We start from the raw sequence: 14775 nt of genomic DNA, 5'->3' as shown, positions 1-14775 counted from the left end.
AGAGTGAACTTAGCTTAACATTTGTTCAGTGATATTTACATCTGACCCACGGAGGGAAATCCACATACTAGCTATGACTCGTGTTTTACTTCATCCTCGTGAATAAGTGATTTTTAAACTGTCACTAGTTTGGCAAATCACACATTTATAACAGAGAACTTTTAATGCAAAGAGTAAACAATTTTGTGATGACAATCAGCACGATATGTTCTCGCTTGCACATGTGATCACACTTTTACAACGTGTATCTACGTAAAGGGTAGTGCTTCTGTGTAAGTGTCAACTGTTTATCTGTCAGCAGCAGGATCTCTTCTTCTCTGAGTGGATACTGACGAGATGGACAGTCTTCTCCTTTTCTTGGTCTTCTTGCTCTTTCAGAATTCTACGAGACATAATAAAACAAAAATGTAGCAATTTCTAACAGGAGCCTTGATGTGCATCATGATGCGCTTCGCCCTTTGGAGTTGGATTTGCTATGAAAATGCAAACGTGCATATGCATTAACTCTGCTCTGTCTTCATCAGTGATTAGTTTTTTCTCACTATGGGAAGGGTCCTCTGGTGAAACCATGATGTAAATTCCACTTGCATTCATTTGGGTTTGTTTTGTAAGTGGTTAAGATGTCGTAACAAGTTACTTTATTTGACAGCAAAAATTGCAGACTAGCACGTCAGAGTACCTGTGCTAATAGTGCTGCTATATGCAATGCATGGCAGTGGGTATCTCTGACGCTCTAGTGTTACATTCGTGGTCTGTGGCTGCTGCTGACACTGTGCATGGACTCCCCCCTTGAGGACTGACAGAAACCACTCAGAATACTTGGGTGCTAACTACAGTACACGTTTGGCTCATAATGGTAAGTGCTGACGTTTGAGAGATGGTGTGAAGGAACCTTTTTTTCATTGTTGTGTACGACATGCATTATCTTCCTGTGTAATTTGCCAGATAGTGATAAGGCGCTAGGGATGTTTGAAAAGGTAACCAGTTCAACCAGTCCATGTCCTGAGCTCTCACTCGTGATTTTTTATTTTCCCCAGGAGCAGCTGGCTGGTGGTGTATGTGTGCCAAGGACTGAAACCTCCTGTATAACTGTGAGTGCATTCCATCAGACATATGGCTACTCGTGGGCCCTGCTTACAAGTGCTGGTGTTATCACATACTTTTATTAGACTCTACTGCCTGCAGAACAGGGCTCCCTTTGGACAGGCCGAGTGATACTGGAGCTTCAGGGACTGATCATGCCATCGGGCCCTTCGCATGGTGAGATACCTCACTGCGTTTTCAGAGAACGAAAAATATTCTAGTAACCATTTTGTTTTCTTTTGTTTCTTGTGTCCAAGACCAGAACCATAATCCTCACTCACACCATAATGCTGTCTAGATTCACAAACCTACAGTATCCTAATTTTTAGCAGTAATTTCATAAAACAGGTTACTGTTACTCTTTTACTTTCACTTGGGCATTTTACGTGACTGCTTTCTTATTGTTACAAACTTTTGACTTACGTCTTTATACAGTACTTACCACAGTAATTACCAGTTAAAAGTAGTGGTAAATACCAAATGTTTTATGTTTTTGTAATGGTTAATCCAGTAGTATGCTCAAGCTGTGTAACTGAAACTATATTTTTAATGCCAAATTGTAATTACGGTTGTTACTGAATAATTTTAAAATGTGCTGTTTTACAAAAAAGCTGTAGAAAACAGTAAAGCACATTTTTATTTAATGCCAAATTAGTTATTTATTTACCTTCACTGAACGTGTAAAGCGCTATACAAATACAGGCCATTTGCCATTTCATGAGCAGAAAAATAAGTTTTAGTGATTAAACATTAAGCTTGACTAATTATTGACTTCTCATAAGTAAGACGTCCAGTGTGCCAACTCAAACTTGGCTATAAAAATGTGGATTCATTTTTTTTTTAAATTAAATAACATGTTTCTAATATATTTTTGTTTTCTTGTTTTTATTACAGGTGGTCTAATAAATTTGTTAAGTAGTGTATTGTCACATATAAAGATGTATATTGGTGCAGGAAGAGTCTCACTGATAATCACTCCACAGTTTGCCAAACTGAAGTTTCCTGCAGGGCAAAATGTTGCTGAAATGTCATTATTTTTGCTCACCTGGCTAAATGAACCATGGACTCCACGACATTGGACCCAGAGCAGGCGCTGCACTCATAGAACGTCATCTGGCAGTCCTAAAAGAGCCAAAAGGTGACAGATTAAAAGAATCTTACAAGGAAATCTAAAACTTTTGACTAAAACTAAAACTGCTGGAACACATGAATTTCCCCAATGATCCAATGAAGGACAGTAAAAGAAAGAATGTGTACTTTATTGACCCCCTTGGGGAAATTCCTCTCTGCATTTAACCCATTCACTCAGTGAAGCAGTGGGCAGCCATTGGGCGCCCGGGGAGCAGTGTGTAGGGACGGTACCTTGCTCAGGGGTACCTCAGGGTAGCTGTTCAGTGGATTCGAACCACCGACCTTCCGATCATGGGGAAATAGGATATTTCTATTCTATTCTAAAATGACTTCTGTGCTACCTTGAGAAATGTAGACGATAAATCCTACACTGAAAATTGTAAAAGCACTAAGAAAGAAACATTTCTTATATAGCAATATTAGTTCACAAGACTCTGTCCAGTAACTATAGAAACTACAACACCCGCTAGAGATTAGAAGGATAAAAAAAAAAACCTAAATTATGAATATTAATTATTCATTCATGCTTCTTTTAATTCTTTTCTTTTAATTATTCTTCATGTTTCTTTCATTTGTAGTATGACTGACCAGAAACTAACAGTGACTAAAACAGAATCTCATGCTTAGCAGCAACAACAGACACAGACCTTGGCTAATCTTTCGCCGATACTTTTCTGAACTTCTCTTTGAGTCTCCTTGTCTGTTTTGTTTCCCAGGAGCATGACGGGGATGTCCTCACCTGCCCCTTCCTGTGAAGCAAGTTAAGGAAAGAGCACAGGCTAAAACAGCCTTGTTTTTTTGTTTTTTAATGTAATTTGTTTGTTTTTTATAGCAGGTAAGCAAAATAAAGCAAAACACAAAAATGGGATTGTGGTGTTTTTGTGACTGGTACTGCCTTACCTTAACACTAGTGAGCCACTGTCTTACAGCTGTGAAACTCTCCTCAGTAGTGATATCATACATCACAACCACACCATCAGCCTTACGAAAGAACTGCTTGGTGATGCTTCGATACCTGCAGGACAAGCAGGAGGAAGTAGCAAATTTATGGGTACAGCTTACATAATGGAAAAGTACTTTTTCTGCCTCTTTACTCAGGTAAAAACATGCGAAGGTTTTGTCACCGCATAAGAAAAAAAACGTTTTGCTTGATCATTGCTTCTGTTACTTGAGAACATTTGATCACATTAGAGAAAAAAATAAGAACAGATTAGAAAGTTTAAAGATCTCAGCCAAATCCACACCTGACAGTGTCTGAAAAGCTCACCTCTCCTGTCCTGCTGTATCCCACAGCTGCAGCGCCACCTGGCTGTTATCCACAGCTATTGTTTTTACACTGTAGTCTATACCTGCACATTCAGACAAAACAAATGACATCATAAGCATATAACGCCAAAGGTTATTATACTTTACAGTTTGATCGTGTTTAAGGCTATTTCAGCCCTGGATTGAACGTTCATTGCTGACAGCACTGCACCCCGAGGAGAAAAAAACTGTCATAACCAACTGTTACATTTAGTGCTGTGCAGGCAAACGCATACAAAGCTCGAGGTCAACCACAGAGCTTCGAATGCTTTTCTTAAACCAGCTAATGTCTGTTTACACTATAAAATACGTGCCCACAGTGGCGGAGGTGCCGGGGTGGAAGGCGTCATCACAAAATCGTCGGAGGAGGCAGGTCTTTCCAACACTAGAATTTCCTACCAGGACGATCTTGAAGAGGCGTTCAGGTGCTAAAGTGCTAATTTCCTCCTAAAGAAACAGGACAAACAGGAATAAGACCTAAAGAATATGAGAACTCGCTTTTTATTGCCAGTCAGCAAAGGCTCGCATATTGCATGTGTGAGAAAGTTGACGCTACAACAGCGTGACGAAGCTTACATTCATGCTGTTCTCTTTGCCAACAGGCTGGCCTCTCGGAGACGAGGGGGTTTCCATTTTCTCCATGCTTTGTTGGTGCGAGGCTGAAGACATGCGAGCATGAATATCACTCATCACCAAGTCTATATTGTCTTCATTATCTGAGACCTTCTTTCCTTCATTGCATTCTTGAAGTGGGGTTTGGACTTGACAGTCAATCAGGAAGGAGGGGAGGTGGTCCTCCTCAATTGAAATGATTCTCTGGAGATGTCCTTGGCCTCTTGCTTGTGCTGCACAAAACGGCTGGCATGACCCATTGACTAAGCGGTGCCTCATAGAGCTGGAGGTTAGTTCCTCCTCATCCTCACTGCAGATAGAAAGTAACATTGCACATACAATAAACATTAATACATAAAATAAATAGCCAAGGGTGTATAAGCTTTGGCTTGCCTTCCATTCAAGGTAATGACATTTGTTACCTTTTGAAGACATCTGTATTTATGCGTTTCCCGACACCAATTAAAGGCTTCAAACCCGATGTTTTAGAATTCTTTGGTTTCTGCAGAGTCACAGTGTTTATTTGCAATATGGCACGAGAGTCTGATATTTTTATATATATACTGTATTTGCAATCTTTTTAAAAAGGGCAAAAATAAAATGAACTGAGAGGATAAATTTAAATAATCAAGGGAATGAAATTCACACACGAAACACACCTGATAGCAAATGTCCCTTTCATCTCGTAAATGTTTGTTCATCTCCCTGAAAAGAAAGAAGGGATAAAAAATAAAGACTGAGAACTTCAGTCAAAGTGGTTCAAACATTCAAATATATACAAGGCGCAATTTCTTTGTTCTTCAAATTAAATCTTTTTGAAAAACCTTCTTTATACTTAAATCATCAGCAGAAACTTTTCTCTGTTAGATTCAGTTCAGACACTTCAGCCCATGTGTCGTTGTTGTTGCGACTGCTGTCGTTTCGGTCCACAGCAAGTGTAACGCAACTCGGTCAGATTAAGATCAGATTAAATTCACCGGTCATGATTATGCCACATCTTCGCCCTGATGATTAGGATTCTTGTAATGCTCGATACAGAAATGTTGTCTAATACGTTTTAAAGGAGCTGGCTGAATGTGAGCATGCAGAATGCTCCTGCATACTTTCCAGTGATCCAGATAATGGGATAAAACAGTGTGCCATTTCATATGGAAGCCCACTGTCTGTGCAGGATAACGATCATGCTGGACGTAAAAATGCAATACAAAAAAAGGGGTTGTCCCATGTTGAGTTATTTTCTTGATGCATTATTCATTCATTCATTTCAAATTGTTGGTGCTGCAGACAGAGGCGTGAAACCGTCCAAACACGCGGTCTGGAGCTGATACAGAAAAAAGCCTTTGGATAATCGGATAGGAATCGCTGTCATTTACTGTAAAGCCACATTTCTTTCAAAAGCAGCCTTAAATGATCAAAAACTCATCTTCTGAAAAGGCTTTGAGGCTGAGAAACTAATCAGTTTTTCTTTGTTATGGGACTGGTACACTTGTAAAAGATGAATTACCAACTGAGATGTTTGCTCCTCAGTGCTGTTCTGATTTAGTTAAACAACAAATCTCACATGAAAACAGAAAGAAATTACTTTTTTGGATAACTTGTTTCGGTTGCGAAAATTGGCTTTGGAGCTCATCAGTGGGAAAGAAATAGAGACAAAACACCCAAAACTCATGTCATGTTTCTGTACACTCCAATTCTTTCTAAAGCAGACATGTACAGCTGTACCTTCTTTATTCTGATCCATACCTTAGCAGGTCCAGTTGTTTAAGGAGACTTTCTCGCTCTCTCTGCAGGCCTTCAGTTATTCTGTATATTTCTCTATTTTAAACAGCAAGACATCAGTGATTATTAATACTCTGTCATTGCATTATACTGTATTTTGCATTTACACTTCTCACATATGACTTGAACAAGTTTATAGTGTTTCGAGACAGTTTTTACAGCATTAGTAATAAAAAAAACAAAAAAAAAACAACTGACAGACTGTGGGTTCATACAAAATTCAATATATAAGAATAAATGCCAATGAAATCAGAAATACTTACAATATGAGTAAGAGTATGAGTTCTACGAGTCCATATACGTTTGTAAATATTTTTAGATGTTTAATAGCTTATTAACCGTCGGGTTTGCATGACGGCAGTAAAAAGTATGGTGGACATTACTTTGTTTTTACAAATTATATTTATGTCTTCAGTATCAATGTTTTGCATCCTAATCAATCAGCAACAGATAAGAAATTGAGAGAGCAAGAGCTCGAGGTACCAAAACATCAGATAAACCGAGATCAGTCATCGCTTACATCTCTTTTTCTTCATGTAGTCGTGTGGACTGCTCTTGCAGTAAACTCAGCTGCTCCTGTGCCAACATCAGCTCCTGGGAGGTGTTTTCCAGCTCCTGTGCCAACTCATCATTTGTCTGCTTTAACTTCACATTCTCCACCTTGGTCACATGCTGCTCACTGTGTAGTTCCTGGCACTGACTCTCCAACTGGAGGTAGGTGGGTAGCGAAAAAAGAAAAAAGGAAAAGAAGACACCTCTGATAAGATAGATAAATATAACTGGTTACACTGTCTCCTTAAATACGACAGCATTTCATGAATACTCATTATAAATGCCTGATGTAACTTTAACTTCTATTAATATGAGGACAGCATGAAGCTAGGATACAGTAACATCAGATATGTTACTGCATTAAGATCAGATTAAATTAGCCAGTCATGATTATACAGCCTCTTAACCCTGCTGTTTAGGATTCTTGTCCTTGTTAGTAATGTGACGTTGTCTAATACGCTGAATGTGAGCGTGCAGCATGCTCTTGTATACTTTAGGCATTTTTCCAGTTATGATTCAAGTAACAGGATAAAACAGTGTGCAGTTTCAACTAGAGGCTCAAAGTCTGTGGAGAATAACAATCCCACAGGTGTCAAAATGCCACAAAGATGCACAAAGAAAAAATTAAAATTGGGTTTTCCGCGTTGTAACTTTTGGACACTGTGTTGGTTATTTTCCTACTGCATTATTCATGCCTTCGTTTTAAAATGTTGGTGCTGCTGACAGAGCCATGTGAAACTGTCCAAACACTTGTGGTCTGGAGTGCATTCGGTGCATAAACCAGTAAAAGAGAATAATCAGCATTATCAGACTGGATGCTGCTTAAGCTGTAGCAGCCATTATGATGTGTGGTTGATTGTTCTGCATAAACAGCAAACCAGCATGACCAGAACTAATTTTCAGCTTGGTAATTAATCATAAAAGCATAAAGGTGTGATATAACCTGCTACTATCTGTCTAGCATTTATGGTGAAGAGTGAATTACTTTATGACTGCATTCTGTTATCTGTCGTGTCTCACATGTTTTAACAACTGAATTTACCTCACTTGGGTTAAAGAGTTTCATCTGTAATTTATTTTCTCTCTATTAGATTTCATCTAAATACTCCAGCGTGGGACAGTGGTGGAAATCATTCTGCTAAATTCAGCTCACTCTTTTCTGTTTCTGGAAGAGTTGTTCCAGCTCCTTCTCCTTACGGGACAGCTGCAGCTCCAGGTCCTGACTGCGAGACAGAAACCGCTCATAGTCCTTCAGTGGACAAAGAACAAAGTTGAAAAGTCAGATTAAAATGCAAAACATCTGACAGAGCAAAGGTAAGTCGACTCTAACAGAAAACACCAGTGATTGCTTTGTACCTGCAGCACAATTCTCTCCTTTTCACTTTTTATTTGCTGCTCCATCTCCTCGTATAGTCGCTGGATCTCATTATCATGTGTTGCTGCTTTCCTGATTTAGATATAATAGTTAGATATAATATTGTGCAATGTATATAAATAACCCTGTTGACATAACAGATCTATAAAATTGATCACTAAAATAATAATGCACTAGAGAGAAAAAGCTTCTGTAAATGATTTACACAGTGATTAAGGAGCTTTGTCGCAGCACTGTCAGTCATTCAAATCTGAAAAACCTCCAATAATATTTCAACCTTTCATGACGACTGCATCAAATATACATGAATGTTTTCTGACCTTTTGAGAGCACTCTCCATCTCCCTCTTCTCCTGGTTGGCTTCTCGGATCTGGGATGTCACTCTACCTAGGAAGTCCTCGAAATTGGATAAAAGGTGTGGTTCATCCCGGCGCAGCTGGGCCCAAAGACTGCGCACTTCAGCAGGACTGATGGGACAAAATTAAGCAGATAATTGCAGCGGCTAAGCCAATTCATTTACTGATATCAGATGTCTTTGTCACAAGGGTTCATGAGGAAATAAGTACCGTTATTTGGAAGAAAAATAGAAGTAATGCGGTGGGGAATGTTAGAGATTTTACCACAGCAACAGCACATGACAATAACAATGAAGAAAAGCAGCTCCTCCGTAATCACATAATTTTTAAAAGGATATTTTATGTTTAACCTTGAGAAATCGATAATTATTATTGCACTGTAAGAATCTAACTATAACGCTCTTCATGCTGGTTTAAATGTTTTTTATGTGCTTCAATGTCTACAACCAATGCATTAAGAAAACAGAAATAGCATTAAGTCTGAAAATCAGAGTCAGAGGTTGTTTTTACACTGTCACCTCGTCCATATAATAAACTCTACAAACATGAAAATTTAGTATTTTCTAGTCGAGAAGTTGCAGCTGTTCACAGTGAAGGAATTCTTACGATACAACTTTTGATTTTTGCTTGGAAAGCATTTGCTTCAGAGCTTAAATTCTGTTTGGCGAGCTCTCTGTGTCTGACCCTGAGGTACACAGAAGTGTATGTCACCCCCAACCACCGCCACTGGCAGGAGTCGCTATAGTAACCTCTCCTCACAGATTTTTACTAATCAGCTTCTGAGCAGGTCCTTTGCTTCTGATTTGGTCTTCATCCAACCTGGTACGGCCTATTGTCTTCTGACAACTGACCCTGTAGTACCATATGCACACTCAGAATTTCTTCAGAAATGTTCCCGTTCGCCTCTGTTCCCTGGCAACGACTACATGCCACATTTATACTGTTAGTTCATCTCTATTTCCCTCATTTAGTTTATCTTGCTATAAAATTTGCTGTATTTTATTTTAGATCGCCTAACTCTATTTTCAGTTTATTTTATCTGGGTGCTAAAAAACAAACAAACAATGACTTTAAGGTGGGTATCATGTAGTTGGTGCAAAATTATAGCATTTGATTTGAAATGGGACACTAATACTGAAAGTCACAAGCTGCTGTGTGAAGGTTCTCCATCCTGAAAGTCTTTCACACCTTCAGACCCTGAAATTGCTAAATATTGGTCAAAGACCAAACAGCTTTAGGTCAATGCAGGTGGAGCCCCCAATGCCCTCCTAAGCGGCTGTAATCAGAATCACTTTATTCATCCCAGTGATATTATGTGGTCACAGTTTCTCCAACACAGTAATAATAGCAACTAACTAAACTAAATTAAATAATACAATTTATTATATATTGCAAATATAATTACAAAATATGGAAAATATAACAACAGCTCTAATAAATACAAAAAGCTGTAATTATAAATATCCCAGTACATTACACAAAATGAAAAATATATTAAATAAAAGCAACAAGTGTTGATTTCTGGAACATCTATAACCTGTTACATTCTGTTCCTACTATGGAACAGAACAACAACAGCTTATCAACATGCCTTTAAGTTATTAGACTAAGAAAGTCAGAAACATTTTGAAATATTTATTCTCCAGGTCTTCCCAAAATCAATATCAGTTAGTGCTGCACAAATTCATCTGAACTAAAATGTCATTGTTCACCTCTAACCAGGTAGGTGGAAGCCAACAGGATGTGTAAGTCTGGCATCCACCTCCACTACTGTTTGCTTTTATTGAGTTAGAGTTGCTTGTTAAAGGTTAGTCTAGTCATGCATTTCGTAAGAGTCTGTCACTACATAGTTTTCATGCTAACAAAGAAAACTCTAAACAGACCTCAACAGCAGTTACAAAGAAGCAGTCATGAAAGAGGAAAAAACATGAAAGCTTACATTAATGAGGTTTGTGAAGGCAGTTTTAAGTATAAAGATTTTGAGAAAGTCAAGCTTCTTTGAAAATCTTAAGGCGTAACACTAAATTACTATGTTTTTAATGTAATCATATAAAAATGACTTGAAATTTTAAGCAGACATACTCTACCAAGAGGCAAGAGGTTTGCTTATAAGAGGAAACAAAGTTTTTCTCATGCTGATTAAAGTGTCAGGCTTTAAATAGGTTTTCATTTCAAATTTAATGTACAAAATGCACAAAGGTGTGCAAAGACACTCATACAGTACTCACTCTTCAAAGACATTGTTAGCTCCAAGGCTCTCCATAAGCATGCAAAAGTGTTTTTCCTCCTCATCCTCTTCTGCTTTTGCCAGGCCCTCTTCTCTGTGTGTCTGGTACAGGACCTCTGGCAAGCTGTTCTTCTCCCCCATGACTTCCTCTTCAGCAATGGTATTACCAAACAAAAAGGAACCTAAAAAAAGATCAAGAGCTTAGATGATTAATAAGATGTGTGATGCTCCTATTTGAACATGAAACAGAGAGAAAACGTACTAAAGCCAGAGGAGAACTCTTCCAGGGTGAGGTATCCGTTGTTATCAGAATCAAGGGTATCAAATACATTCTCCAACTCCTCCGCACTTAGAGGAAGCTCACTGTTCAGCCTCTGTTAATCAAGACAGAAAATACAGCAGATATTCAAGGACATTATTAGTACTGAAACTTAACAGTAGAGTTTTATAAGGAGAGTCGTGTACAGTGGAAATTGTGAGCTAAGGAACAGTCAGGTTATTTTCCTTTTATTCCTGGTGATTCTAAATTGAACCAAATAAGCTCTAGAGCTTCTTTAACGGATATATATCTTGTTTAGCAAAACACTGTTTCACACTCATGCAGTGAAACAATCTTTCTCGTGTAGATACAGCCTTCAGTTTGTGACCATTGGCATCTCCACTGGAAATGATGGCGATGCAAGACTATCAATCTCTCATAATTTTTCAGAATTTAAGGCTTTAAAAGGTTAATCCAAAGGAACGTGGGAAAGAGAGATTCTCCTAAAGAACTGCACATGACAGCAACTTCTTTTCTTTAACAAAAGCCAACACAGCCACACCTCTGCAAGCAATTTGAGTTTATGTGATGTTTACACTGTTGCAAATGTTGACTGATGCTCACCCTTAAAATCTAGGGCAGGGACACAGAAATGATACCATCTTTCTACAACTATCAGCTGTTCCTCTGAAGTGTTATCTGAAGAACATATCCCTTATGTTGGCAAACAGTTCAACTGTAAAGCCATCCCCTTCGTGATCGTGGTTGGAAATGGATTTTAAGCTGTGAAGCCAAGTGAAAATGACTCAGCCACTGAAATTACAATGTCAACAGTGAAAATAAACTTAAGCAGCGCTGTTTATTTAGCTGTTATATCGTCACAGTCGTTGTCAGCTGAAAGCAAAGTGTGAAAACAAACCCTGTAACACGACAAGTATTGCCTTTAAGTAGAGAGCAGTCAGTGCAGATGTTCATATAAATAATTTTGAGGACTGGACTCTCATCATCATTACTAGTTAAATTAGAAACCATTATCATAAACCGCAGATCAAAGCTTATCTTCTACGTGTTTGTCCTCCTCAGAGCAAGAGCCTAGAAGTGCTTCATCAAAGTGTAAGCCGTGGCCTGGATGAATATCTGAGGGGCAAATGAATCTGCACAATAATGTGAGTGGAGGAGCTGCATGACAAAGCTTCCGCGTGGCTCTCTGTCTCTGAGTGTCTATTATGTCGCTTTGAAAAGGGTGTGCATGTCGTATCCGTGTCCTGTTCAGCATCATTAATGAGTGTGCGGACACATCCCTGCATATTATTCTGGATAAATGATGACCTGTTATCTTTAAACACAATAAAAATGTGATGTGTAAACTGTGGTTTTAGAATAATGATTGAAACAGTGCAAAAACGTAACTGATTAGGAATGATTAAAGTTGGTAGTAATGATGTTTTCTAATTCTTCTGCTGGCTACTATGAAATAAATTATTTTTAGTAATGTTAAAACAGATTATAACACTAGTTTAAAGATAGCAGAACTTTATCAGTCGTCCTTAAACCAGAAGCCTCACCTGCATGTCCCGTCGGGTGATGAAACCCTTGTTCTCGATGTCGCACATCTGGAAGAACTCGTGGGTTTTCTCCAGAATAGTGTTCTGTCCAACGTTCCCGTTCCCACTCGTACTTGCCTCATCATTGCTTTCTTGGCTTTGCCAGGCGGTATGGGCCAACATGGAGTTCATGGCACTGGTGTTGGCAAATGGAGCAGTAAAAGCTGCCATGGTAACTATGAGTTTGTTGATAGAAGACCGTTTTCCACGTCCTTCATATGAGCCAGGTACAGACTGAGGCGTGCAGGAAAAAGATCCCAAACGAGTGGAGCTTTAGTCTGCTGAACATCTGAGGCTTTCACCAATGTCACCGACTGTCATCTCTTAGCAACCACCTCTTTAATTACCAGCTCAAACCTATGAGAGAGACAAAAAGAGTGTTCAGTTATGACTGCTTTCCCATTAAATATATCTTTTTTTGTTGTTCTATATGCAAAAGTACATAAAATTGTATAGAAATTAGAGATTTGCATGAAGTGCAAACATGAAAACACGAAGTCTATAAAAGGGAGTTTTGTTTGATACATCTAATTAAACTAATATTAATTGGTTACAATCGTATAACAGACAAGAATCACTCATTTAAAATGTGTAGTTCCTTTCTCTCTTTCTGCTACAAATCCTGATTCTGTTTTTGACTTACATAGTACTAGCTGCACACCTAAAACTACTGCTGCTCTTCTCTTTACATTCAGGGATGACGGCTGCTGCTGAAAGTAATGTCATCTGACAAGTAAACCCAAAACTGCAGCTGAAACTTGTGGTATGACGAGGGTGGTCTTTACCAGGAAATATTGACTGATTACTCTATTACTGGTGGGTTTTATGCAGACAACAGTTCTGTGTGCATTGGTTTGGAAGACTGCCTTCAACTTGTGCACCGTGACTTTGCTCAATCGATTTATAAATGGCAGCTTCTGAAGCTGTGTGTGATGACCTACGCAAATGCAGACATGTGGAACAGACAGAGGAAAAATCTGACATGCATGTAGGCAGGTAAAAGAACAGATGAGAAAGCAGGTTCAGACACACACTGGCAAACCCACATGGAAGGACAAGTCAAATGATTCATATTTGCTTTGCTCATAAAGTTGACTTAAAAATGTCTGTATTATATTTAATCTAAACTGGTTTGGCAAACCTTGACGATAAAGTAAACATTTTACCACAGATTTAACTTTTTACATTTATCTATTACAGCATTTGGTGTTCAGCCATCTCAATGGTTGCATAAACTGGTAAGCAATATTAGCTATTGTTTAATATGCAACAATTGTGTAACATTTAGCATGTCAAGCCTCATGAGGTCTATGCAAAAGACAATGATTAAGAATTTCAGAGGAAACAAGAAAGGGAACTAAGGTGAATTGCTCTTTTTTCCTCAGGCTCATAATATCAACAATAATATTGTCTATAATCGTTCCAGCCTTTAACCACATAAGCACACAAGGTTAATGCCTCCTGTGTTAAAACTTGGAAATGTTGTCAATACTTTTAGAGAAAACAAATAAATACTTTTTTAAAAAACCTACCTATGTAATGCCTGGATCCTTGTTTTCACTGCCAGAAAACTGTCCTTTTCCTAAGATCCAGTGTTTAAACACATAAAAGGTACCTGCTTTGCATAGCTGCCTTATCTGTCTCTGGGGTTGGCATGTAACAGCTGTTAGAGCTACCGCAGTTAGCAACATTTAAGCAAACATTGTGGTCAGGGCTAGACTGAGACAATTTAAGTTGTTGGTCTCCAACTAAACACAACAGCCATAACCTTTATTTTCCATTCTTTCAACTAGCCTGTCACAGATCAATAACTGGCAAAACCGAGGTGCCATTTCTCAGACCTGTTCATGACAACTACAATTAAATATAAAGTCTAATAATAATCCTCTTGAGAAATTTTTTAACAAGTTGACTAAAAAAAGTGGACTTTTTTGCAACACATCTTCAGAATATTTCACAACATGTAAACTGTCCTCTGCTTTCTTCCTCTTATAAAAATTGGTCACAAGTGTCACACTTATTTTGAACCTGTATTTACAGAAAATACATTTTAATGCACAGCTTAAAACAAATGACTGGGACTGTTTTTATTTAAGTTCAGCGGGTCATAACCTCCTGTCTTCTGCCAAGTCGTTCAATGTTTTTATATCGCTGCATGTGTCGGCAGAATATTTCACGTATTACAGGCTGCCAAACAAACATATTCACTCAACTTCCTAAAAAGTCAACAGCATCTAAATATAACAACCGTCGATTTTCCGCCACAGGGTGGAGTATGTCCAACTTCAAATTTGTCAAATAAATACCAGTTACACCTGTCAAGCAGTCAAATTAATCGTCACATGCACATTGTACATATAGCGAAAAGAAAGCGGGGACGACGCTTGTGGTAAACGAGACAAAGCTAAGAGAAAAGAATAGCTCAGGTTTCAGTTCACGTGTGGCTTGACAAGTTAAAACGTAATGTTTACTTCATTTCCGATGTTGTAAAA

At 38.4% G+C, this 14775-nt stretch overlaps 1 protein-coding gene across 1 annotated transcript; it reads right to left on the bottom strand.

Annotated features, from left to right (window-relative positions):
- Nucleotides 1-271: 271 nt before the first annotated feature.
- cracr2aa (calcium release activated channel regulator 2Aa) lies at nucleotides 272-12627 on the bottom strand. Its single transcript, XM_085357210.1, has 17 exons — nucleotides 12245-12627; nucleotides 10683-10794; nucleotides 10422-10602; nucleotides 8158-8304; nucleotides 7819-7909; nucleotides 7616-7711; nucleotides 6431-6618; nucleotides 5875-5946; nucleotides 4791-4836; nucleotides 4554-4633; nucleotides 4096-4441; nucleotides 3834-3966; nucleotides 3482-3563; nucleotides 3115-3229; nucleotides 2862-2963; nucleotides 2129-2205; nucleotides 272-382 (listed from the first exon to the last, which is right to left on the bottom strand). Exons 1-17 carry the CDS (start codon nucleotides 12452-12454, stop codon nucleotides 295-297), a joined length of 2166 nt encoding a protein of 721 aa, XP_085213336.1. The 5' UTR covers nucleotides 12455-12627; the 3' UTR covers nucleotides 272-294.
- Between the last annotated feature and the right edge of the window lie 2148 nt (nucleotides 12628-14775).

This window comes from Diplotaxodon limnothrissa, linkage group LG7 (assembly GCF_057381915.1).
Source record: "Diplotaxodon limnothrissa isolate DT_005_m linkage group LG7, D_limnothrissa_male_GT1.1, whole genome shotgun sequence".
NCBI classification, from domain to species: domain Eukaryota; kingdom Metazoa; phylum Chordata; class Actinopteri; order Cichliformes; family Cichlidae; genus Diplotaxodon; species Diplotaxodon limnothrissa.
Note: the sequence above shows the minus strand (reverse complement) of the source record. Positions and strands in the feature narration are given on the sequence as shown.

Bases quoted from the DNA above. Each gene is read 5' to 3' on its own strand.
- cracr2aa (XM_085357210.1), bottom strand. From the start codon at position 12,454: ATGGCAGCTTTTACTGCTCCATTTGCCAACACCAGTGCCATGAACTCC. The intron at 4,634-4,790 runs GTGTGTTTCGTG...GTGACTCTGCAG, and splicing joins AAAGGGACATTTGCTATCAG to AAACCAAAGAATTCTAAAAC. The intron at 4,442-4,553 runs GTAACAAATGTC...TTCTATCTGCAG, and splicing joins AATACAGATGTCTTCAAAAG to TGAGGATGAGGAGGAACTAA.